The sequence below is a fragment of the Microchirus variegatus genome (genome assembly GCF_963457635.1).
Source record: "Microchirus variegatus genome assembly, chromosome: 4".
In the NCBI taxonomy this organism is placed as follows: Eukaryota; Metazoa; Chordata; class Actinopteri; order Pleuronectiformes; family Soleidae; genus Microchirus; species Microchirus variegatus.
The window spans coordinates 20,393,565-20,417,789 of NC_139805.1; the positions used below are offsets into that span (position 1 = coordinate 20,393,565).

At 40.5% G+C, this 24,225-nt stretch overlaps 3 protein-coding genes across 3 annotated transcripts in view; all 3 read right to left on the reverse strand.

Moving 5' to 3' along the window:
* Nucleotides 1-5,243, reverse strand: part of unc13a (unc-13 homolog A (C. elegans)) — a gene marked incomplete at both ends in the record, with an annotated part of 92,553 nt that extends 87,310 nt beyond the window's left edge. Inside the window, 2 exons of the mRNA XM_083888544.1 lie at nucleotides 114-143; nucleotides 5,222-5,243. Of these exons, the coding sequence (XP_083744670.1) occupies nucleotides 114-143; nucleotides 5,222-5,243 (52 nt within the window). The remainder of the gene's footprint in view (nucleotides 1-113; nucleotides 144-5,221) is intronic.
* Nucleotides 5,244-7,917: 2,674 nt separating this feature from the next.
* hmg20b (high mobility group 20B) lies at nucleotides 7,918-12,215 on the reverse strand. Its single transcript, XM_083887910.1, has 8 exons — nucleotides 12,077-12,215; nucleotides 11,570-11,770; nucleotides 11,307-11,427; nucleotides 11,090-11,142; nucleotides 10,941-11,007; nucleotides 10,485-10,700; nucleotides 9,614-9,746; nucleotides 7,918-8,555 (listed from the first exon to the last, which is right to left on the reverse strand). Exons 1-8 carry the CDS (start codon nucleotides 12,155-12,157, stop codon nucleotides 8,543-8,545), a joined length of 885 nt encoding a protein of 294 aa, XP_083744036.1. The 5' UTR covers nucleotides 12,158-12,215; the 3' UTR covers nucleotides 7,918-8,542.
* A 1,843-nt stretch (nucleotides 12,216-14,058) lies between these two features.
* Nucleotides 14,059-20,182, reverse strand: LOC310925815 (elongation factor 2b-like). The gene is made up of 13 exons (XM_083887836.1): nucleotides 20,052-20,182; nucleotides 18,719-18,933; nucleotides 18,376-18,557; nucleotides 17,863-18,071; nucleotides 17,528-17,706; nucleotides 17,336-17,441; nucleotides 16,879-17,131; nucleotides 16,570-16,765; nucleotides 16,121-16,487; nucleotides 15,638-15,991; nucleotides 15,351-15,533; nucleotides 15,032-15,164; nucleotides 14,059-14,401 (listed from the first exon to the last, which is right to left on the reverse strand). The coding sequence occupies exons 1-13, from the start codon at nucleotides 20,052-20,054 to the stop codon at nucleotides 14,208-14,210; spliced, it is 2,574 nt and encodes an 857-aa protein (XP_083743962.1). The 5' UTR covers nucleotides 20,055-20,182; the 3' UTR covers nucleotides 14,059-14,207.
* Nucleotides 20,183-24,225: the final 4,043 nt, after the last annotated feature.

The window sequence follows — 24,225 nt, forward strand, 5'->3', positions numbered from 1 at the left end:
AGAAAAAAAAGGGGGAAAAAAAACAAACAGATATTTTTGACCTGCCAAATATGGTTTAGTTAAAAAACAAGTAAGTCATGTATTATCGCCACAGATCAAATGTCATAACTCACCTTGGGGTCCATCGAGCTTGCCTTTCTTCACTGTAAAGACATTGAGAAAATGAGTTTTAAGTATGGAATGACTGAGTGGGTGAATAAAACATTTTCAAACATGACTTTTTATGACTTGAAGAGGCTCAGAGTCCTCAGGGACCACAGCCCTGCATGTTTCAGATGTTGCCCTGCTCCGACACCGGCTTTTGCAGAGCTTGATGAAGAGCTGACCATTTGAACCAGGTGCGTCAGAGCAGGGCAACATCTTTAAAACATGCAGGGCTGTGGTCCCTGAGGACCAGGATTGAGAAAGACTGCTCTAAAAATCCATGGGGCTTGACTCTTGCCTATGCCTACAGTGTAATGTGACTATACCTTAGCATCCTAACAGGTTTCTGCCTGTAGCTTGTGTGCAAATGTGACCATAATGACTGACAGGAACCTGGCATTTCAGAAAAGTGAGGTGGGGAGAGTTTCTCAAGCTCCTGCTCTGGGCAGAATGCCAAGATCTCAATGCCAGGATGCCAAGAAAGACAACATTTGTTTATTAGGAGATCCAGATCCAGGTCTCAAAGATATCACACAGCCAGAAGGACAGTCTGTGCAGGAGACAGTAAAACTATTTAAATTACTAAATGCTGCTATTTGGAGACAAAGTTTTGTTGTACTTTTATGTACGAAAGCAACAAAAAACTATATAATCTAATCAAATGTGTGGTGTGTGTTTAAAAAAAAAAGAAAGAAAAAAAAAGGGTTTGGTGATGCTTGGGAAAGAAGGACTGAGCAGCAGTGACTTCTATTTTCTAACACAATAGATGAGGCTCTGCTGTGGCGCCATTGGCAGCTGCACAGACACCTTTGGAGGTACCAAAGTGACTTTATAAAAACACAGTGACGTCAAAGGCTTTTCATTCATTATTCAATCCTGCACCCTGCTGATGCCCAGCATCCCCGTGTTCAGCACTAAGGTATTAATATTTACAGCTCTGTTTAAAAAAATAAAAATAAAAATCCTGCTGACAAAAGAAATTAATTTCAAATCATTCCGGTTGGGAAATTAGCACTTTAAAGAAATCTTCTACACATGATGGAAAAAGAATGGTTGCACGGACTTACTGTCCAACACTCTAAAATAGAATGAGAAGAATAAATGAACACTTTCTATTATTGCAGTCAAAAATACAGTTTGCTGACAGAGAAACACATTCTCAGTATTAATCATAATCAGTGGCATTTGGGCAGGTACATGTATGGTTATCCCCGTGGACAGATTTCCTCCTAAAAATAGCACAACCCCATCAAACCCACTTAAATGGACAGTGTGTAATTTTTGGCCACTCTGGGTCCCTCAGTCGAAACAATAACAAAAGACCTAATTTGATGATGTCAAGAAGCAGCAGGGGATTATGGGAATTGTCTTGTTTCCTCTGTCTTTACAGGGAGAGCCTCAGAGAGGCAGAAGGAGCAGTGAGTCGTCATGATCCGTCAGGAACAAACACACACAAGAATGTTCCATCATAAAGACGGCTAAAGTAGATCACGTCATGACAGAGAGAACGAAATACAAAGGTCCATTACCTTGAATAGAAATATGGATTTCTTTGTATTGACATTGGCGAGTGCTGGAAATGTTTTTGCTTATCTGAATGCGCCACTCTACCTCACATTAGACCGATCATTTTAAAAATGTTTTTAATGCAGAACTGGTTGCGTATTATATCTTTAAAAATAGTGCTCCGATTCAGGAGGCAGAGTAAGTGCGAATTGTTGTGATGGAGTAAAGTAAAACCTGATATTTCAGCTGATGTCAGGGTCGGTCACAGTTATGGAGGCTTCATTCTCACTGAATACACATTTGACAAAGAGGCATTCAGAGTCATTCTCTCTTCGCTTTAAACTGACAGTACACGGCAGACGCACGCCGGCTGCAAAACACTTTCTCTTCCACACCATCGGCAAATCATCCGTCGTCCTCTTTCACTCTCTCTCTCTCTCTCCATTATTGCTCCTACAAGCTTCCTCTGCCATGTGGTGAGCATGCACGTGTGCTCCCTCTCCATCTCTCTCTATCGTGCTGCATTAATCTTTCTGTGCAGCCAAGTGCAGGCAGAGTGAGCTGCATCCCCAACACTAAAAATAACCACTTCAGTGTGACAGGGATGGGGTGGAGGGGGTGTATGGAAAAGGGAAGAGGGAGGGGGGGGTGCTTACAGCTTGCAGGCACAAGACTAAACCAACACTGGTGCATTTTACAGCACAGAGGGAAGAGAGAGAGAGTAGGTGTTACAGATTTTCTGCAAAGCCATGATCAAAAAAAATGTTGCAACTCTATCAGTAATTACAGAATCTAATTTTATCTGCCTTTGCTCACTCGTGGCTTTGTGTGGAGAAGCTACAGGGGCTTTTCTTTATTTTAAGGGTTTTCCAATCAAACCTAGAGACAGAGAATGGGCTAGGGCTGCAATAATGAACTGATCAATAATCTATGTTGTTTTTGTTAATAATTGAGGCAAGTTCTATGTTCGTTTTCCACTTCATATATCAAAGAAATAATAATAATAATAATTAAAAAATATTATATATATTTTTAGTTTGTGGGTCATCATTTTGAGTTTTTTTTTTTACATATTATGGACCACACAATTAATCTAGAAAATAATTGATAGAATAATTGATGATCAAAATAATCATTAGCAACCTTAGAATGTAGGCATATCTAAATATTATGAGAAAAATGAGAAGCTCATGTGCACAGTTGAGTTTAAAAAAAGAAACTGTGAAGAAGATTGACATGTCATTATAGTCTGTGTCTATCTTCTCTACAGGATACAATCTGGTCACATAGCTGCAGTAAACCTGAGGGAATACTGTATATTTGACATATATATAACTGTATTATAAAACCAGTGTTAAAATGAAGACACTACAAGTACTTAGCGGTTAGAGTTAGTTGCTAACTGAGTGTTTTAAATGTAACAAAGTACAGAAGTCAAATTACTAATACTTTTTCTGGCTGTTGAAGAGCTGAATATTTATATATGTGCATAAATGTGATATTAATGAAATAAGGTGACTGATGGAAATGTTTTAGCTTGCTGTGGTATAGTATGTGTGATCTCTATTTATATAGCACTTTTCTAGTCTTGATGACACATATCATATTTCATACAGTGCATCTATGTGCAGCGTATTTTTTCTACCGCTCATCTTTCATACCCATCCACACGTTTCCGGCACAGCCGTCAGGAGCAACGTGGGGTTAAGTGTCTCGCCCAAGGACACATCGGCATGTAGACGAACCCACAATCTTTGATTTGAAAGACGGGAAAAGGGGATAATGGTGAAAGGATGGTTGCTATATTTGAATATGCTTATGTGACATGCGCTACTGTGTTAAACATGACATGTAACAACACACAACAATGGAATTAAACACACAACTCCGACCCACCCATGTCACGCCACTATACTACATCAGCTTTTACCGTTTCAGCACCTGTACCATCATTCTGCTCAAATTACTGTGACAAAATATAATGCCGATAAAAACCTAGCTGCAAGCCTACAACAGTGTGTGTAGAAATGAATGAGAAAATGCCAGCAGAGAGCGAAAATACCATTGGGGTTGCTATGCCAACAAGGCTTCAGGACATAAAGGGGGCCACCAACAGGCCTGAAACTCAGAAACTGACATCTGTGCAATCCAAGCTCCAGCTCTGGTGTCTCCATACAGTGGCAGCCTCACTGTAAACATTCTAAGTCTGCTCCAAGAGGACAGTGTGAATACAGGGGTGTCTCATATCCGAATCACATATGAAGTAAAATTCTTTAATGCTTGAATTTACTGTGAGCTTTGCATTATGTGATTTAAACGGTTGGTTCACAACATGGCATACGTGCCTGATGAGGCATGATTAAAGAAGTACATTCCCACGATGATAGTAAACCTATTTAACTTTCTTGACATTTGCAAAAACTGTCCAATCTGTCCACCCAGTTCTCTCCGTTGGCATTTGTGCTAATCAAATTAAATGGCAACTGGGTGGGCTCTGATTCACGCTGATTTCCAGTCCTGTTTGGAGCTTCTGAAAGAAAATGCTCAATAAATCCCCTGCGATCAAAACCAACATGTATGTTTGAATCTTTCATATGACCACAGTCATGCATATATGACATTTAAATGCACTTTTAAAGTGTCGTCTTTCAATTGGAAGGTCAAGGGTTTGATTCCCAGCTCGGCTATACTCTACATGCCCTTGTGTCCCTGGGCAAGACACTTAAACAGTTGCTCCTGATGGCTGCACTGGTACTGTATGAATGGGTGAGTAAATGGGTGAATGGCAAATTTCATATATATATATATATATATATATATATATATATATATATATATATATATATATATATATATATATATATACGCCACACACACACACACACACACACACACACACACACACACACACTGTACCTATGTGTATAAAATCACATATAGAAAATGACTGTCACCAGTATGATATCAAAATGGAGAAATATTGCACGTTTCAATAGCAGAATAGACTTTCGTTTTTATTAAATAGATCAATTAATGACAGGAAGGTGATTTAAGAAGCTTGAGACTGAGTCACGTGGTGTGAAGGAATATCCTTAAAAAACCCCGTACGTTTTCCCCATGAATTTATGCATGGAAACTGAAACCGTTTTCATTTTTTTTGGTCATTACTTTTTAGTCATGAAATATCGCGTGCGTCCATTAAACAGAGCCAGACTGGGAGCGGAAACAGTTTTACACCCTGTTTTACTACGTTTGCTGGCGGACGGTTGAAAGCATTAACACCTTCTCCATAAATCGATTCCGGGCAGGTTTGGTAAAATGAAATCGAAGCTCGTGCTGCTGTCGTTGTAAAACGAAAACTGAAAGTCGCTTAAGGTGCATTAAATTGTATTTAACCGCAAATAGAAAACGAATCAACAAGATTGCCTGTGTGTGCAATCGATAATTCTCACGGGTCCTCGCGGGTCAATATCGCCGCCAAAAAAAAAGAAGATTCAACTTGGATTAATTTAAGCCTCTCGCATCAGCATGTGGTGTCTGAATGTAAAGTGTTGATTCCTCCGCCTCTTACCTCCAACACACAGCAATGACATCTCTTATATGCGCCTATAGTGCAGGGTCCAGCTCTTTCACCAGCTTTTTAAACTGGGCTAATTCGTGCGATCGCTGTGCAGCTTGCTCAGAAAGGAGATGGAGAAGCCTGGCGTCGTTGACCGGGGGCGGGGGGGGGGCCCTGGCGAGGCTCGTCACGCTGCTCACAAATCAGGCTTCACACTTTGAGGATGGAGAAAACCTCAGTCTCTGTCTCCTCCTGGTTAATGGTGTGTCTGTCCGAATGTGAGACACTTCCCCTCTGCCGCCTCCTCTCTGGGCTCTCCGCTCCTCATCACACAGCCATCTTGTTCAGCTTCAGCACCACCGCCGCGTGGACAGCTCCTGGCAGTGACGTCAGGGAGGCGGTGGTGTGGAGCAGGAGGGATGCGAGACACAAACACATGATTATAAGCCCCTCCCACTATATATTCAAATTGAACACATTTGGAATTACAAAAATGTGGAAAAATCCTTCATAGTTCCTCATATAATTCGAGATTATTAACAAGGTTTTGAGTACAAACATTTCGGTCATATGATCGGATTCAGTCCGTACTTTCAAAGAAACACAAGAACGTGACAGGAAACCGAGTGGGAAGTACTTAAATGGCAATGAGTCACACTAATGCTACCTTAGTGAGGAGGACACTCACAGAAAAATACATAGTCATTATCCTAACTGTAACCATCACAACTAAATGTCTTATCCTGTCCTCACATGACCTTTCCCTAATGCCAGGTTTTAACCCACAAACAGGCAAGACAAAAGCCAGAGCAGCAAAAATATCCTTGTCCTGTGGTTTAGAAGTCTTTTGGTCTTCTTTAAGATACACACAAGCATGCAAAAACATCTTTATATAACAACTTATTTTCCTTTATAAGGCTTTAACCTTCTTCTAATGGTGTTTTACACCATTTGTAATGTATTTTAGATGTTTGAGTATACAGTACCTTGAATTAACCTTTGCATTTGAAGTGTTTTGTAAATAAAGCTGGCTGGGCTTGCTCATAGATCCTTACCTTGTCCATCATAACGTAAAGTCTAATTTTCAACCCCCTTAAGCTCTCTGAAGTTGCGATGACCTGCAAAAATGTCCTCACATCATGTCTTCCAAATGCTAATTTGTCCTTGCAACCTAATAAAGACACACACACATACATTTATTGCTGTTCCAATTCAACAGAGATCTCAAAGAAAAATACATGATCTACACTCCAATGTGAGACTGTGAGCTTTGCTCTGACTGAATGTGTGCAGCACTTGTTATGACTGCTGGGTTATGGTTTGCATGAGGATTTGTTTCTTTTTTTTTCTGAATGAATGTATGAATGAATGAGCTTGTCCTGTGTATCAGGTGTGTGCCAGTGCAAAGACTCCATTGGGGCACCGCCACTGTCCTGCCGCTTATTGGTTTGCCTGCACTATGACGTCCGCCTTATCATCCAGCGAGGAGGAGGAAATGACTCTGCTTCCACCAGACCTAACCAGCCACATCCCTTGTCTCATTCAGAATTTGGACAGGATGGACAGCCAGTGTTCTCCTCTTTATTTTCAGTTAGGGAGGTCATTTGTTGGATTTTGAGAATTGTCAGGCAAGATGCGTTTATTATCTAGTTGTTATTCTGGCCATTGTCCATTCTGAAGCCATTCAGTCTTCCCTTTGTTATCAGTGTAAATTAAACACATTTATTAAATACAGTGAGTCTTGAGGAAGTTGGGTCTTTTTGTGTTACGGCTCAGCCTCTTCTAGACAAGGCATTACACCAATGAACTCTGATTTGGCTAAGATTTAAAACAGAGCACCTTTTTTCAATGAGAACCAACAGCTCCCCCTGCTGGAACACAATATGTTTTGCAGCTTTACTCAAAGATCAGTGCATCAAAATCAAACGTATCCATAGCACTTATCAATGTCTAGTATTGGAAAAAAAATGACATGCACACCATAAAGACAGTTTGGTTTATGTTGCCATTCCTATTATTTTAGATTTGAGATTTTGCTGATGTCTGTAACTGGAGAAGTATTGTTTTAGTGGCTCTGTGTACCCTGTTTGTTTGTGCTTCCACACTTGCACTTGCCAATATGACCAACAGAGGCCGCCAGAGGCTTGTTGCGTGAATGGGGTGAAGTCTGCCGTCTCCGATTGCCTCGTTTCTGCTGCATCTGAACATAAATATGTACAAGGCTTATCAATTTTATTGGACAAATAAGAAAGTGAATTCACCTTTCTATACCCAAATTTGGGCCGGCTCAATGGGCTTCTTCTCTGAGAGGTCAGAAATGAATCAACACTCAACCACTAAAACATTTTGGAATGCAAGTATTTTAGTCAAGACATAATAATTTGCTTAACTATTTTTCCTGTTTTTTTGTAAAAGAGTCAGTTTGTATATGAATATAATGATACATTGATATATTTTAGCATTAAAAATATAATTTCAGTTAAAGAGCTTCTACATACTGGTGTATTAATCATTAGAGAAACATAAGAAATGGTTTTGATAATTACCAATGCTGTTAATTTAGGGCCACTGTGGCTTTGGTTGATGGTCTCATAAATCTGTTCAGCACTGTATGTATACACTACATAAAATAGCACCCATACAAATGTAAAGAAAAAAGGCAGAAAATATCACACACTAATGTTTTGTTGGAAACATTTTCAGAATGGTTTACTGAACATTTAAGAAAAATAGAAATATACTTCAAATATAGGACATTCTCACAGCATGTTAAAAATGCTCATCAATCCCACAACCTGTCATTATCAATGTGAATTCAAAGGTAAAGTATATATGCCCCAACGTCTAATTTTCATCCTTTCCACTTTTGTTTTTCATGCAGTCTAAATAACACTATGCACATCCACCCACCCACTACATGACAAATAGGATTTAATGTAAACTGTTTTGAGTCTTGCCTCACTGGACAGACCATAGAGCCTGTGTGTAACTGCTGATACAAAGCTACACAATTCATTCAGGGTCAATGCAAACCTACCTATGTAATTGGAAAAGGTAAAATTACATCATGCTGACTGGAATTCCTGAATTGTAAAAACCCTCAACACTGCCAAATACATTTACATTCACAAAAATAATGTGTGCGAATATAAAGGAAATGTCATGTGGACATGCTCCGAATGTGGTGTGTGAAGTGTTTGCACTTGTACCCTTGACTTATCCTTGACATAGCCACATGTGGAGTTGAGAAGCACTGATCTGAGCTTCAGTAGAACCACTGAGCCGGTTATGTCCATCTGATGCAGGAATGAAAGGGTCTCTGGAAAAGCCTCCTCATAACTTCTCACTGGCATGAGGACAGAAAATAAGATGACATTTAGACAATAGGAACCTTAATATAGTTAAACCTCGCCCTAATAATACAGTCTTAATCATTATGAAATGGGGATACATACAGAGCACACAGTGAGTATGGTCATTCCCTTTGTATGATAAACAAACAACTCTGCATCTTAAAAAGTTACGGTGTGTAACTTGTGTTCCTGTTATTTTGCCTCTATCTGAACTTTGTGAAATGAAAGAACATATGTTTGCTTTGTCCTTCAGACAAAACGGTATCGTTCAGGCAATACGATCAGACCTGAGTGAGGGAGTATGTGTGTATACAGCAGCAGAAGCATTATCGCATTAAAATGCTGGACGACGGGGCATTTTGTACTACAGCTTTAATGCCACAGAAATTGCACTGCGGGAAAACAAGGGCTTCTTCTTTGCATATAAAACAGGGGTGAGTCAGATTTACCTCCCCTAACCTTCACCACTATGTGAACTTTATTTTATGTTTGACAGTATGGATGTTCACAAGCTGTTTCATTGCGGCGAGCTTGTTAAATACAAACACAAAAGTAAATGTTCTTGTTTTGATTTTAGTACCTTGCTACAAAAATGAATGAATACAACTTGAAAACAATCCAAAACAAGTGTTTTTTTTTTTTTTTTATTATATGGTAAACAGCAACATCTAATCCCTGTGTTGACATAGAATTATATGCCATGTTGTAACGTTAAAATTCATTCATTCATCTTGTACCGCTTTATCTTTCTCCGAGGGTCAACAACAACCATCCATCCTCACACTTGCGGCCAATTTACATAATCCCCAAATCTGCATGTTTTTGGACAGTGGGAGGAAACCAGAGAACCCGGAGAAAAACCCATGCACACACACGCGGAGAACATGCAAACTCCATTTAAAGCTTTAATTAAGTAAGGACTCAAAATGGCTTACTCCATAGTAGCTACACCCAGAGTATAATTACGGTCTGTTTTGGTAACACACAGCCACATAATCCAGAAAGCATCGTTTTAAGAACGCCGGTCTGAACAGAACTGATGTTCAGTCACCTGTCAAGATGAGAGAAGACCTCGCAAAGCTGGTTAAGCAGAGCACGGTGCTGGTGAGGGTTTCCCTCCAGAACTCCACTGAGACGACTCAGGTACGAGTCCAGATTCCCGACAGAGGCTGTTTCACCTGTACCTGTTGAGAACATTTAAATGCAAAATATAAATCAGTTCCTCACACGTGGAATCACATTTTCATTTGATCTAATGCAATTTAAGAATCACTCCACATATTCAAAAGATAAAAACAATCTAAATGAATGCAGCATATATAACATTATACTTATTAAAAACTGGAGTAAGTGAAATACATTTAAAATACATCTCATGTGGCTCTTTAATCTGACTGTTATCTCTATTCTATATGGATTCAAGTTGGGACAAGCAAGGGGACGTCAGAGTTGTAATATCATGGTCATTTTACATGCTCTTATTACAGTGTCTTTGCGTTCTCCAGAGTACGAGGGGGGTTTATGTTGATGAGAAAGTTGAGGATATCGGAATACTGCCTCAGATTATATTCCGCTCTGGCTGTTACCACACTCTGAAAAGCACTACGGGGGCATTTTAAAAGGTCAGATATTCAGGTCAGTCATGATCTGCAAACTGAATTCTGATAACTTGAAACCAGCACAGGCTTTTCCTGCCAATATGGCACTGTAAACAAACAACAAGAGTCAGAAGAACATCAGTATCCAATGAGGAACAAAAACTCCAATGAGGGTAGGCTGCCATAGGGAAGATGGAAAAAAATGTAGATGAAAAAGAAAGATGAGAGGTTAGCCTAAAATTAAAAATATGAAATCACTGAAAGCAGCATTAAAAATATTACTATCTGTGTTTCTTGATTAAATAAAGCAACTGGACTGCTCACCTGGCAGAGGGACTGTTGAGAGACTGTTGAGCAGTGTGTGTTTGATGGTCAGTAAGTGTTGCTGTAGGGCCTGGGTGCGCTTCTCGTCCTGTCCCAGTTCAGCCTCCAGGCGTTCTTTAGCATTGTACATGTCTTTTATATGCCGCTGCAACACTGAATTCTGCTCCTCAAACTCAATGTTGGCCTTACGAAGCCGCCGCAGCTCAGCTTCTCGAGCTGAAACAACAATAAATGATATGATAAGGACATGAGTCACCACCAGATTTGTTGCTTTAACATGTATATTGGGAGCGTATTTCTTAATTTTGTCAATTATTTTCCTATAAAATAATGTTTAAGCATTTAGAAAGACAGGAATTTAAACTGGAAAACAATATTGATCAGCCTCTGTTAATGTCAATAAAGAGGTTGAACCCCGTCCTTGTGTTTTATTTGTGGTTTCAGTGTTTCAGTCACCTTTGTTTTGATCTAGGAACTCCTCTGTGAAGATAGGAATGTCAAATCTGCTCGGAAAGTCAGCAGCCTGAAGGACAAAATGAACAAGTTAGCTTAGTGAAGTCTATAAAACAAAGCAGAACATACAGTGGTGAGAAACGGGAGTGTACCTTGTTTAAAGACGAGCCCGCACCAGTACTGATGATGACAGATGGAGTGTCTTCTGAAAAAGAAAAATGTTATGTTCATTATACGACTCAGCTTAACAATGAACATACAGTATCTTCCTGTTTGTCCTCACAATGAAGTGGTTATTAAAGAAGGATGTAACTGATAAACATATTAAAACATTGTACGAATAAAACAATTTTGTAAGGCAGTTGTCACCTTTTTTGATCCTCTTGTCTTGTATCTTAGCACTTGTGATTTGATAAGCCTCTGTCTGCTGATATTCCTTCAGTTCCTGTGCATACTGCATCTTCTCCCGCTCTGCCTCATCCAAATAGCGCTGTCAAAACACAGACTCATGACTACTACAAACATTTTTAAATATGTATTTTAAAAACATTGCCACATAAATAATGATTATCTTCATAGGAAGCACTAAAAAGTGCAATATAAACTCAATATGTTTGGTTATATTGAGTTACCTGTTTGTCATTTGGTGCTAATCGTGTCCACTCTGCTCCAAGTCTTTTGGTGATTTCTGGAAAAGGTAAGTCAGGGTATCTGGCCCGCATATGTTCCCGCTTTTCATTCAGGAATCGGACGTATCCCGTCACTGGCGCCTTCGGACCATTTGGTAGCACCTTCTTTCTTTTCTTTCCCTTTGGCCAGCCCCTTTTCTTCGGCTATAGGGCAGTAAAAGAGCACTTTTGAATGTGCAGGAGTGTTTGTTTTTGGGCAGTAAAATGTCAGCAAACATGAAATACAAATACAGTGAAGAGTCATTTTCAAAGTTCCTGTTTTGTTCAACCAAAATGATATTCACTGCACTGTGGAACAAAAGCTCCTTTATATAGTAAGATATATAAAGTAAGATATTCAAGTTTTGACTATCTGAAATGACAACACTGAAATATAATATGATAATTAATTACGGATATCTGTAATATTAACATATTAAACCAGAATGCCGTATTTATTGCAGTACTCACCTCATCTTGTGGCTGATCTGCTGATTGTGAGGCTCTGGGCTGCTGTGGTGCATCACTCTGCTCTTGTTTAATTCCTCCCATATCTTCTTCAGCGCAGGTTGTAATCGGGTTTCTATCCGTTGGGATTGTGACTCGAGAATTTGTCGCTGCAGAATAACATGCGAGGAACTGTGAAATGGATGCGATAACTTGAAAATGTCAGCAATAACAACCAAACAGTGACGTCGCTTCTCAAGCTAACCTGCCTGCTAGCTCTTTAGCACTGTTCACACGCACACGTACAATGGCTACAAACGTAGACCAAAATGCTCATTCTCCCGACGGGAAAAAACACTTAGCAGCAAACACATTTGTTGATTTATTTAATAACGTTTAATTACCAAGGTCAGTTGCTGTTTAAGACAACCATTTGTACTTTTTTGTTAGCATAAACGTTATATTACTCACCCGTTTGTGATGACTACTTCGGTGGAACAGGAAGCGACTACTCTGTAGTCTGATTGGTCGAAGTGGAGGCTCGTGATTGGCTAGACGACAAAGCCACTCCCCTCAAATGTATTCCATGGTTAATTCACCAGGGCCCGGTTTTTCAAAAGTAATCCGCTCGGATTTTGGATAACGGATTGGATCAAATCTTGAAAAAGGTTTTTCAAAAGAAAAAACGGATTACGTAATCGGATTGGATCCCATCAGAAGGGTGGATTCAGCGTGGATTTCAGGCCCAAAATGGAATGAAACTTAAAAAATTGTATCAAATACTAGATTTGGATCATGCAGTATAGCCTACAAGATATCCTATTTAGTCATAAGGTTTTTATTTCATTTGTTCATCTATCAATTTCGGCTTAAACTCTATACTTCACAGCCAAGTAATTTTTATCAGAAAATACCATTTACTTCAATAAACATAGCATGGATTCATCTAGAGTAGAATGTCTGCCGTGTTCTCTTGGGATGCTTTTTCATCTCTACATCAAGGAGCACTGGAAATTGATAGAAATGAACAAACACCATTTATAGAGCATTTAATACTGTGGATGTTCTGAAGAGGGTAAATACAGGAATCCTGAAGTTAATTTCAATACCCGTGTAAGACCTTCTCAAAATATTTGAAGACCTTATCGCCATTTCAAGCTGTAATAAGCAACATATATTTAACGTAGTTTTAGTTTGCAATTAAATCTATAGAGCACAACCATACAAAGGAACTCCATAAGAACAAAGCTCGAAATAATAAATTAAGGAGCGCGTTCGCAAGATGCCCAACGTCACATGTATGCGCAGCCCCAAGCTGATCTTGCAGGACAAGCATGCCTGCAGTGTGGTTTTTAACAAACATGGGGCGGAAAATAAAAACATTCATGCTTACTTTTTGCAGTCAAAGTCTTTGGACAAAATTTAATACCTCATGAATTCATGATCAAGGCTCAATATTTTCAAAGCCTCAATTTCCCCAAAATTGATTCATCAACTTTTAACACGTTAAGACCCCACAAACACCCTGTTAATCAAACATGGCACAGATTCATCTCCTGTTGAATTTCCGCCCTGTTCTCTTGGGTTGCATTTGCATCACTACGTCGAGGAGCACCGACGTTCATGTCAATAACATTTAATACGGGTGGGGACAGGTTGCTAAAAACGTAGGTGTGCCACATTCCTAGAATAAACAATGGGGCAGTGAAACCCACCCACAATCCTCCAAATCAGACATTTACTGTGGCAAAAATATTTGGTGTAGTGTTATATACATTTTAAACTCATTTGTCCTGCACAGCTGACCATAAAGGAATAAAAAAAAATATATTTCTATCATATTCAGTATGCAGCACATCCACACCTGTTGAACATAACCTCAAGTCTAAAAATATCAGCTAAACATGAATTGGCAAACTGGTTGCCATCCAAGGTAGCTGTCCTAAAGAAATAAAACTAACTGAAATCCAACTTATGCATGATAAAAACGAGAAAAGTCTGTGCCATATATTTTTCTTTTTATTTATCGTTTACAATTTTTGTAGTTATTTATTCATTATTGGCAATCATGTGTCATTGTGTTGTGTTCAGTCCGGTTCCACAATACAGATATAACTTGAAAAGTTGCAAGAGATCAGGCGAGGTGTTCAGGCTTTTACAATTTGTCCAGGTAGTTGTCCAATGCTGGGATACCTTCCTTGAGACCCTTGCGTTTACGCGTCTCAGCGACAACGACGCCAGGCTTGGATGCAGGATCCATTGGGTCTCCAGGAAGGACCTGCCAGTGGTCGAATACGCACTGCGGGAAGGCTTTGCCACCAGTGTTTGAGCGAAGGTCAGCTGTGAAACCTGGATATCAAGAGAGCAAAACATTTTTAATCTCTCCCTGCTAATCCATTTCAGCAATGCAAGGATTATCATCTCTATAACCTTCTATAGACATCCACAGATTTTCATTGGCTACACCTCATGCCAACAAGCTCGAACAAGAACTCAAGAGTCAAGTCAGACTCGACCCCCCCCCCCAAAAAAACTTATGGTATTGGATCAGTGATTGAACCGAGTATATTGGGTAATAGATTTACTCCATTATGCCCACTTAAAAAGGTCTGCATCCTGAGGATTCAGTTATGAACCACGCTTTGTGGGGGTTTGCACAAAAGATAAATGTATGATCACCTGACAGCTGTACTGGGTGGAAAAGGGGCTATAGGCAAGGCTGTCTGCAGTGCCTTTAATAGTCAGCCAATGGGCAAACAGCCCAACAATTTCTGGTATTTACCAAACAAATGATCAAGTGCAATTAGCGCAAAGATGTCATAGGCATATACATTCGAGTCTTCTTAAAGTTGAGGTTACTTTGTGCACCCCATGTCACTCCACCAAAGCAGGGGATTTAAATTTGCAAAGAGCAACTTTAACATCCCAGGATTGAATTATTGAATACAAAGTGACACCCCTCCTCAGTGAAATACATACCGAATGACTCCATGACAGGCAGATGGGCCTTGATCATATGCATGGGTGTGCCAGCGACACGGAACTCGTCAAACAGGTGACCACGCCTCCTGGTCAACACACTGTAGACACCACCCATTGAAGCTTCAGGACACTGTAGAAAGGTTGAGATTAATTTTCAATAACCTCATTTGGAAACAACGAAAGGCATTTGCAATGAAACCAGTGTGACTTGGTATTAACCAAAGACAATAAATTTAAGTGCAAGCTCAATATTTGGTCAAACTGACAAATGGATCTAGGGGGAAAAAAAACTCAACTTTATTTTATAGGAACTCACCTGGATCTCCACAAGATAGACAGGTTCCATAAGTCTAGGCTCAGCTGTGAGCTCGCATGCATACAGAACTCTGCGGGCTGTGGGGATAATTTGACCACCACCACGGTGAATAGCATCGGCATGCAGGGTCACATCATGGACGTCAAAGCGAATGGCACGCATATTCTCTTCACAAAGGACACCCTAAAGACAAAAATGGTAGATGAAAGATTAATTGATGTGTGCATAGAATAAGCACAGCAGTTATTTGTCAAGTGCAATGAATTATTGCATATTGGACATCTTACCTCCTTGACAGCCCACTGGAAGCCAGCCACAACGCTGTCCTTAATCTCATTCAGGTACTGCACTCCCTTGGTTACATCAACCAACATGTTGGGCCCAGTGCCATCAGGTCCAAAGCACCAGATTTTTCTGGCCTCGGTGACATCCCATTTATAAGTGTCAGCAAGGATACGGGCACGGGCCTTCAACTCCTGACGAGAACTAACATCTCCCTTTTCAATGTCTTCTGCCAGGCCTTCTTCTAAGGGACGGGCTTTCATGAACAGACGGTTGTGCTTGTTGGGCGACTTTGACAGACACACAACACACGATTCTGCGCTGACCGTCTCTCTGTAGGACACCACTGGGTCAGATTTCTATGAGAAAAGATTCAAAATAATGTTACTATGTGATACTTTCAAAAACACTTCATTACAACATATTTTTAGTTGGTATTAATTATTCCAAGATTTTACTTAAACATGGTTATTTTGCAGTGAATGCACCTTGAGTGGAATGCAAGCATGATCCTCCTCCAGATCCTTCAGACAGATCTCCAGATGCAACTCTCCAGCTCCAGCAATAATATGCTCTCCAGACTCCTCAATGATACACTGCACCATGGGATCAGACTTTGACAGACGCTTCAAACCCTCCACCAACTTGGGCAGGTCAGCAGGGTTTTTGGCCTCCACAGCAACTCTGACCACAGGGCTGACACTGAACTTCATCACTTTCAAGTTGTGGGCATTGTCAAAGGTGCTGATTGTGCCAGTCTTGACAAGGAACTGGTCTACTCCAACCAGTCCCACGATGTTGCCACATGGAACATCATCAATAGACTCCGTATAACGGCCCATCATCAAAACAGTCCTGTTCCAGAAAAATGTGCATTAGTCAAATAACCACACCTAAGCTTATATTCATTTTGAATGAATTGGCTGTTAAGTTCAACCTCTGAATTGGCTTGATGTAGAGGTCGTCCTTCTTTCCAGGGACATAGTTTGGTCCCATGATGCGTACCTTCAGGCCAGTGGAAACAACCCCAGAGAACACACGGCCAAATGCATAGAAGCGACCTTTGTCATTTGTGGGGACCATCTTTGAGATGTACATCATTAAGGGAGCCTTGGGGTCACAGTTCTTGATACCTGGGTAATGAATTTATACCAACAGTCAAGAGAAATCAAGAATAAGCAGATGGTGAAATGTTGCATGATGCGTTTCAATCCTGTGAATGAGTAAAATTAAGTTCAAGTCATACCAAGAGCAGCCTCATCGTCAGGTGGTCCTTCATAAAGCATCTCACAACGGTACCTCTGGGCAGTGACCGGGGAAGGCAGGTGGATGGTAATCATTTGCAGAAGGGCTTCTCCAGCTGGCAGCCAGCGACGCATGACAGCCTTCAGGAGAGGCTTACCCTCTTTGTCCTTGTCTTCATTATCCAACTTGATATCCAACTTCTCAACCAGTTTTTCAGTGTCCTCTTTTCTGAATTTCATGATGGCATCAAACACCTAAAAATGTTGATTTGTGTTAGTGTAGTTTACCATGGCAGTTAACCCAAAGACATTACAGGAAATGTGTGCTCTGCTCAGATTGAAAACTATCATCACTGGATAATCAGGTCAAAGTGAAGAATATTCAAATCATCATTTACAGGCTTTCATTTTGAAAAAACAAAACATACAATGCCATTATATTTGCGTGTCTCGTATTACCTTGTAGATGGGATCCAAGACGAGAGCAACAAAAGAGCGGGGTAACTGCTTGCCACCCGACCCTTCAGAGGTCTTGCTAAACTTTCCATTAGCAGTGTCATAGTACCTGGAAAAAAATAAAAAGTTTGTCACCATAATTGCAAGCTACATACTACAATAACACATTTAATAAAGCTCTGTGTAAAGACTCACCTATCACCCCACAGCTTCTTCATCATGTCCTCCACCTTCTTGCAATGCTCATCTGGTGTCAAGGGGGCTTTGCCCTTGGCAGCAAACTTGGCCACATACATCTCTGCAAACTGCTTCAAACTGAAAGCCCAGCCATGGAGTCCAGAGCCAAAGCCAACAGTACCAATCACTGGATCAATCTAGCAGAATCACAATAAGTGCACATCAAGAGCTTCTTTAGTCAAAGTTCAACATGTGGTATGACCATGTGAAAGATAAATATACTAATATAACATACTAAGCCGAAAATACAATGAGCTTCATGGTTGTTGCGCTGAAGATAGAGGGCGACTCACCTGAATGTTGCCTATAGGTGAATCTTCCTCTTCGTAAGTGCTGATGATGACATTGACAGTCTCAACAATACGCTGGAAAGTCTGATAAAGGTCTTCTGGTTCGATTTGCAACTCCAACAATGCACGATCCATCTTATTCATCATAAGGACTGGCTTGATGCGCTCAGCAATGGCCTGACGAAGCACAGTCTCCGTTTGTACACAGACACCTGGCAAGGTATACAGTGAACAATAAAAACTCAACCCAGAACAACGCTGCAAGTCTGACCCCATAAATTAGTTCAGTTACATTGTATTGCGTGTGCTGCACAATCATGTGAACACTAGCAGTAAAAATAGCTTGCACTGAATACTTTGAGTCAGCAACAACTTCCAGGGAATATTGTTTTCAATTTGTATAGTACTAGTTTCAATCAAAAGAGCAAAGGGTAAAACTGTTGTCACTGAAATCACTAGGTTTCCCACAACAAAAGCTCAAGGCCGAGTCATAAAACAGTATAGGTTTTTCCTTACCAGACACACAATCCACAACCACCAAGGCTCCATCAGTGACACGCAGAGCAGCAGTAACTTCTGAGGAGAAGTCAACGTGACCTGGAGAGTCAATGAGGTTGATCAAGAAGCCAGAGCCATCTCTGGACTGCTTAATGAAGGCCACGTCATTTTCGGAAAGCTCGTAAAACAGAGAGATGGCACTGCAAGTTGGGACAAAGAAGAAAACATTTCAGAGAACTAAAAATTACTTAAAAGACCAATGTCTCGAAGAAAATGTTAACAAGCCAAGTAATCTTCTATATCACCTTACGTTTACTCTTAAATGACTACTATTGGCGTTGTAAAAAATATGAATTCTTACGTAGATTTGATGGTGATGCAACGTTCCTGCTCATCTTTACGCGTGTCAGTAAAACGGGTCTCTCCAGCGCGAGATGATGCAATGATGCCAGCCTTCGACACCAGCGAGTCGGTTAGAGTTGACTTTCCGTGATCGACGTGCGCAATCACAGACATGTTACGAATATTGGCCTTTTTGTCCATGATGGCACGGATCTGGTCTACGGTGAAGTTCACCTGAGGGGGACATAGTCAGATATCAGCCACTTAAAAAGAACAGGTTTAGATAAGCCGACGACCTACAATCCTAATGTCATACTTATCTGTAGAGGATGGAGTACATTAAAACATCCATTTCAAATAGAAACATTATTCAATGAACATGAAAAGGATAAATGGCAGCATTTATGTGCCAAACCATACATAATGTAAACAGACATTTTGGACTACAAATTTCAATAAAGAGATGTACATGTTACACTGCAGCACTATAAGGGCAAACAAATAAGTGATAGCTACATCAGCATACGCAACAATGTCACAGTGACAATGCTGCCGAGTCAACATGAACAGTTCAGCGAATCAACTCAGAACGCTGAGTGACGACAGTCTTCTCGACTGTGACGTCACTATTATCGAAGTTCAGACAATATTAAAGGTCTACCCTTTACTGTCAGACAAAACATACAATTGAATAGCGGTCAGACTTCGCTTCGACGTTAACGTTTGATTTAAACAATATGATAAAAAGGGAAACGCGTAGCAACAACCAGGATAAAGTGCCAACACCAGCAGGCCACGTGTAAACCGTGCTACATGCTAACACTACGAAGCCTGCGTAGAAGCCGGCAAATTATTACTGTTACACCCTTACACAACTGCGAGTGCTATTATGATGTACTCGTTGTGTTCGGTCTCATATAGATCATCGTCAATATGCCAAGTAAATGTATATCGTTTAAATTAAGCCACATTTATATCAATAGCACCGCCAAAGTGAAGCTAACATGGCATAAACCGCTTTAGTCAAAATTGCCCAAAACGCAACGGTGTTGCGCCATACACGTGAGCAACCGAGCTTGTTTCGCCATGTATCTATATTATCGACAATATAATTATCTGGTATTGTCTCTGCGAGCAAATAGGAACACAAGTGAGTGGGACAAAATTAGCGTCCTGTCGAGTCGCAGCCGGCACCGGAGACAAAATGGTTGCCATTTGGAGAATAGCCCCATCCGCAGTATCGAGGTGGAAATAGCACCGCGTCAATAAAAATGCCCACATAAAAATATTCATATAACGGGCCCCAGACCTACATTACAGTGTACATAGTCGGATTAACGTTAGTGACTCACCATTTTGACGGATGGCTTTGGATTCGCTCGGTGGCGTAAAGGGGAAAATTATTTTGTACACTGCCCACCACACGAGGGTTTAGGCAGGGAAGAGACCCCTCCCGTAAAAAAAGACGCTTATATACAGCGTGCGTCACCCTTGTGGTTAACCATGTGACAATGTTACGTGGCTCGCTGCTGTGACGCAGGACGTATGCGCCGTTACATGTAACCAGAGAAGACGACGGCGTCATATTAGGTTATCGATGTTATTGTCATTTCCCACCATGATACCTTGCTTTCATTATTGTTATTATTCAACCTAGTTAAACCGCTTTACTCTGTATTACTATCACATCAGAACAACGTAATGCATTATTAAACTTTTATATACATGTATATATTTTTTAATGGTTATAAATTCACTGTTTTAGTGATTGGCTGTGTATTATGAGATGAAGAAGTGGCCTGTTATAGTACATTGTACATATGTACATATCTGAAAACGCTCCAAGGCATGTCGGTATTGACACAACAAGAAGGTCAGATGTGTTTTGTTCAAGGAGGTGAGACACCATACTTCTTTAACGACAGACCAAGTGTGAGCCTTAAGCATCCCAATTCACCAAGTCTGGTTTGGTTTTAGTTCCAACATCTGCTGAAATACAAACTGCAGGATGGATGCTTATTCCTTCAATTGCGAAGCATCGACTTCTGTAAATGTGGAAAAGGTCATTCATTTTGAGAATACTGCCATTATGTCAAGGCAAAGTAGGTCCGCGAGGAGAAAGACCGGTTTAAGAGCTCCTATAGACGCTTTGGAAAAAAACCAGAGGCCCAGTGTGTCAAGAAAGAATGTGTGGATGTGTCAGTTTTTGGAGTTGGGAGGGGTTGTGGCCAAGGGCTTTTTATCCCCTTGTGTATGGGAGGGGGCGACAGAAACCCTTTCTCCTGTGGAGGGCAGCAGTGCACCTCTTGTTGTTTATACCCTACCATAAATTATTACAAGAAAAAGAAGGAGGACTTCTAGGATTAAGAAGTTTAAGAACTTTGAACTGCAGGCAGACACTTATTTTCCCCTGTGGAGGGCAGCAGTGCACCTCTTGGTGTACAGTCAGCTGGAAAATAGTACTGAAAAAAATGTCAGATTATTTGCCTTGAACAAGTTGTCACATTTTACATGCATGTGACTTGCATATACACTCTTAGAAATACAAGTGCTAAGTAGAACCATATATATATATTTGTCCTCAAAGGTTCTACCTGGAACCATGAGTGTTACCAAGAACCTCTTTAAAACCTTTTATTCAGGAAAGGGGTTTTAAAGGGTTCTCTGGATCAAAATGGTTCTTACTGGAACCATTGATGTTACCAAGAACGCTTAAAAAACAAATGGTTCCAGGTAGAAATGGTTCTTTCCCTGAAGAAAAGGGAAATGGTTCCAGGTAGAACCTCAGCCCTTGTAGAAGAACCCTTTTGGAACCCTTATTTCTAATAGAGCACACCAGACTCGATCATATCTTTAGTTGTTTAAGGATAGAAATAAATATGTTGCAGAAATAGACATATATAATCTAATCGTTTTTGTGCCCTGCATGAAGCCCATGTACTTGACCTGAAAAGCAGCAATTCTAGGTAAAGTCCACTGTGTTTCACATAGTGATGCTCTCATTTATTTTCTCCAGCAGATGACACTATAGCTCCACATCCAGTCTTATGAAGCTGAACTGTGTACATGATTATTTCTCTGCACTAAAAAGAACATCATCACCAGAACCACCCTCATCCTACAACAACTCAACCGGCTCCCAGGTTAAATCCAGAATCCAATTCAAAATCCTCCTGCATGCTTTCAAGGCCATACACACAACCTTGCCCCTCCGTTTCTCTCCGACCTCCTCCACCATCGCCACCTCCTCCCACTCCCTCAGACCCTCCTCCTCCTCCTCCTCCTCCATCCCACCTCACTGTGCCTTCTGCCCGCCTCAGCACCACGGGGAGCAGAGCTTGCAGCCGCACCAGATATCCGGAACTCTGACTCTCTTCCCCTCTTCAGACTCAAAACTCACCTGTTCACTGTTGGTTCACTGTTCACATCGTCTGTTGTTCGATTGTTTTGTCTCTGTAAGGTGTTGAAAAGGTGCTTATAAATACAATGCATTATTATTATTATTATTGATGTATGTTTTGGTGTTTTTTTTCTTTCCAGAATAACATTGGCTTTATGACCACACATCACGTTGTGTTGAAAGGTGTTTTTTATGAAGTTCACAAATGTATAATTTAGTTTTGATGTATTGAGTTACAGTGGTTGAAATGTTTAAGTTATAAAGGAAGCCATGTTTTATTGAAAATAACAGCTTTCAGTGGGTGTTTTCATGGCTATAGAAATTATTATATTAATTTATTATAATATATAATCATTATATATCATTTATTTTTATTATAATTATTTATTGTATAAATCATTTTTACATCGTAGTGGCAAATGGGTACATGGGGTGTGTCCTTGATACAATGGTTCAACAATACAAACACAGAATTATGTGCTGAATGTAAGAAAAGTCACATCACAATGGCCCAGCAAGTACAGTAAAATCAGCTTCCAATGAAAGCCAAAAACCAAGTATGCAAGCATGTATTTGCATACTTGGGAAGTACAACTGGAGTAAAATACTCTGCAAATACGGGAGTACACAAGTATACGGTCATTGCAGTTACAGTAGTGTACTTCCTTGTGTCATTGCCGCTACCTATAGAGCAGCTGTCAAACTCATTCTCACTGAGGGCCACATCAGCATAATGGTTACCCTCAAAGGGCCAGATGTAACTGTCATACAGAATAAATATAACTAATTGTAACCAAATATAATGTAAAATAAAGGTAACTACTCTGTAACATATTGATAAATAACTTTCTGTATTTATTACTTATTCAATTTCACTCATCGCATGATGCATATACAATGATACACTGCGGTCTAGTAGTGATGTCGTCACTTTGTGGGTAACGCAATGGCCATGCATTGTGGGTAATGTAGTTTATGGTCAACGCGCGCCTTAAAGCAGCATAGACCTATTTTAACACAGATTTTTAAGACCAATTAATCACTCGCATATCTGGCCCCCGGGCCTTGAGTTTGACACATGTGCTATAGAGTGTTGATGAATGAACATGTCAATACTTTTAATAAATGCATAGATAATATACATATGTAGTTTGAAACATCGTACTGTCACAGTAAGAGGCATGTATGTCTCTCTCTGTCTTTCTCTCAGCTGTGAACAGAGCATCATGTCTGATCTTTCATCGATCACCCACCACGTCGCTCTGCCTCAGCTGTTTTTTTTTCTTTTGATTCATGTAGTGCTTTCCTTTTCTCTTTTCACTAAAATACGGCCCCCTCCCAACATTTTTTTTTATCACCAGCCGCCACTGTGTATTCATATGTATGAATTGCCTGGTATGAATTTCTTTCATACCTTTTATTTTATAATTTATCAACAAGGTTTTCAAAGAGAGAGAGAGAGCTCTGCATGGCTGCTGCTCTCTCGGCTTCATCCCGTCTTGCCAGTGCCTCCTCTCTCCATCGCTGCCTCTCTCTTTCAGGACGGCTGACTGGCCCTGGCTTCCTCCACAGAGGGGGCAGATGCTGGTGTGCTGTGGCAGTGGCAGTGGTGTTGGCTGCAACAACCAGGGGTGGACTAATTCAATGCTGCTCCTGGTGGAGCGCAAGCATCCATGCCACTGTACCACTGCCAGGTGGCTGCAGTCACAGCACCGACCTCCTGTGGGAGGATCTCCGAGCTCCTGAAATTAGTGTTTTAACCTCCAATTTAAACCACATTCAAACCAACTGCTTTTAATGTAAGAGTCAGCTACTGTATTAAACAGCTACCAGTGCTTATCTGTGATGAATTCTTACAGACTGTCAAAATGAGTAGTTTCCTTTGAAAAGATAAAAAGAAGAAGAAAAACATTCCCTTATATCTGCCCTTGAGATTATTCGCTGAACAAAGTCCCTGAGAGTCCTGAGTCCCACTGCTACTTTTATGAAGAAATATAGGTTGAACGGCTTTCTCAGACAGTCGGATAATATGACCACTGATAATCATTCAGTCTTGGACCAATTGTGCCTGCTTGTGAAGGGCTCTTTGACCACCCACCACTCAATGAGCAGTGATAGTAATACAA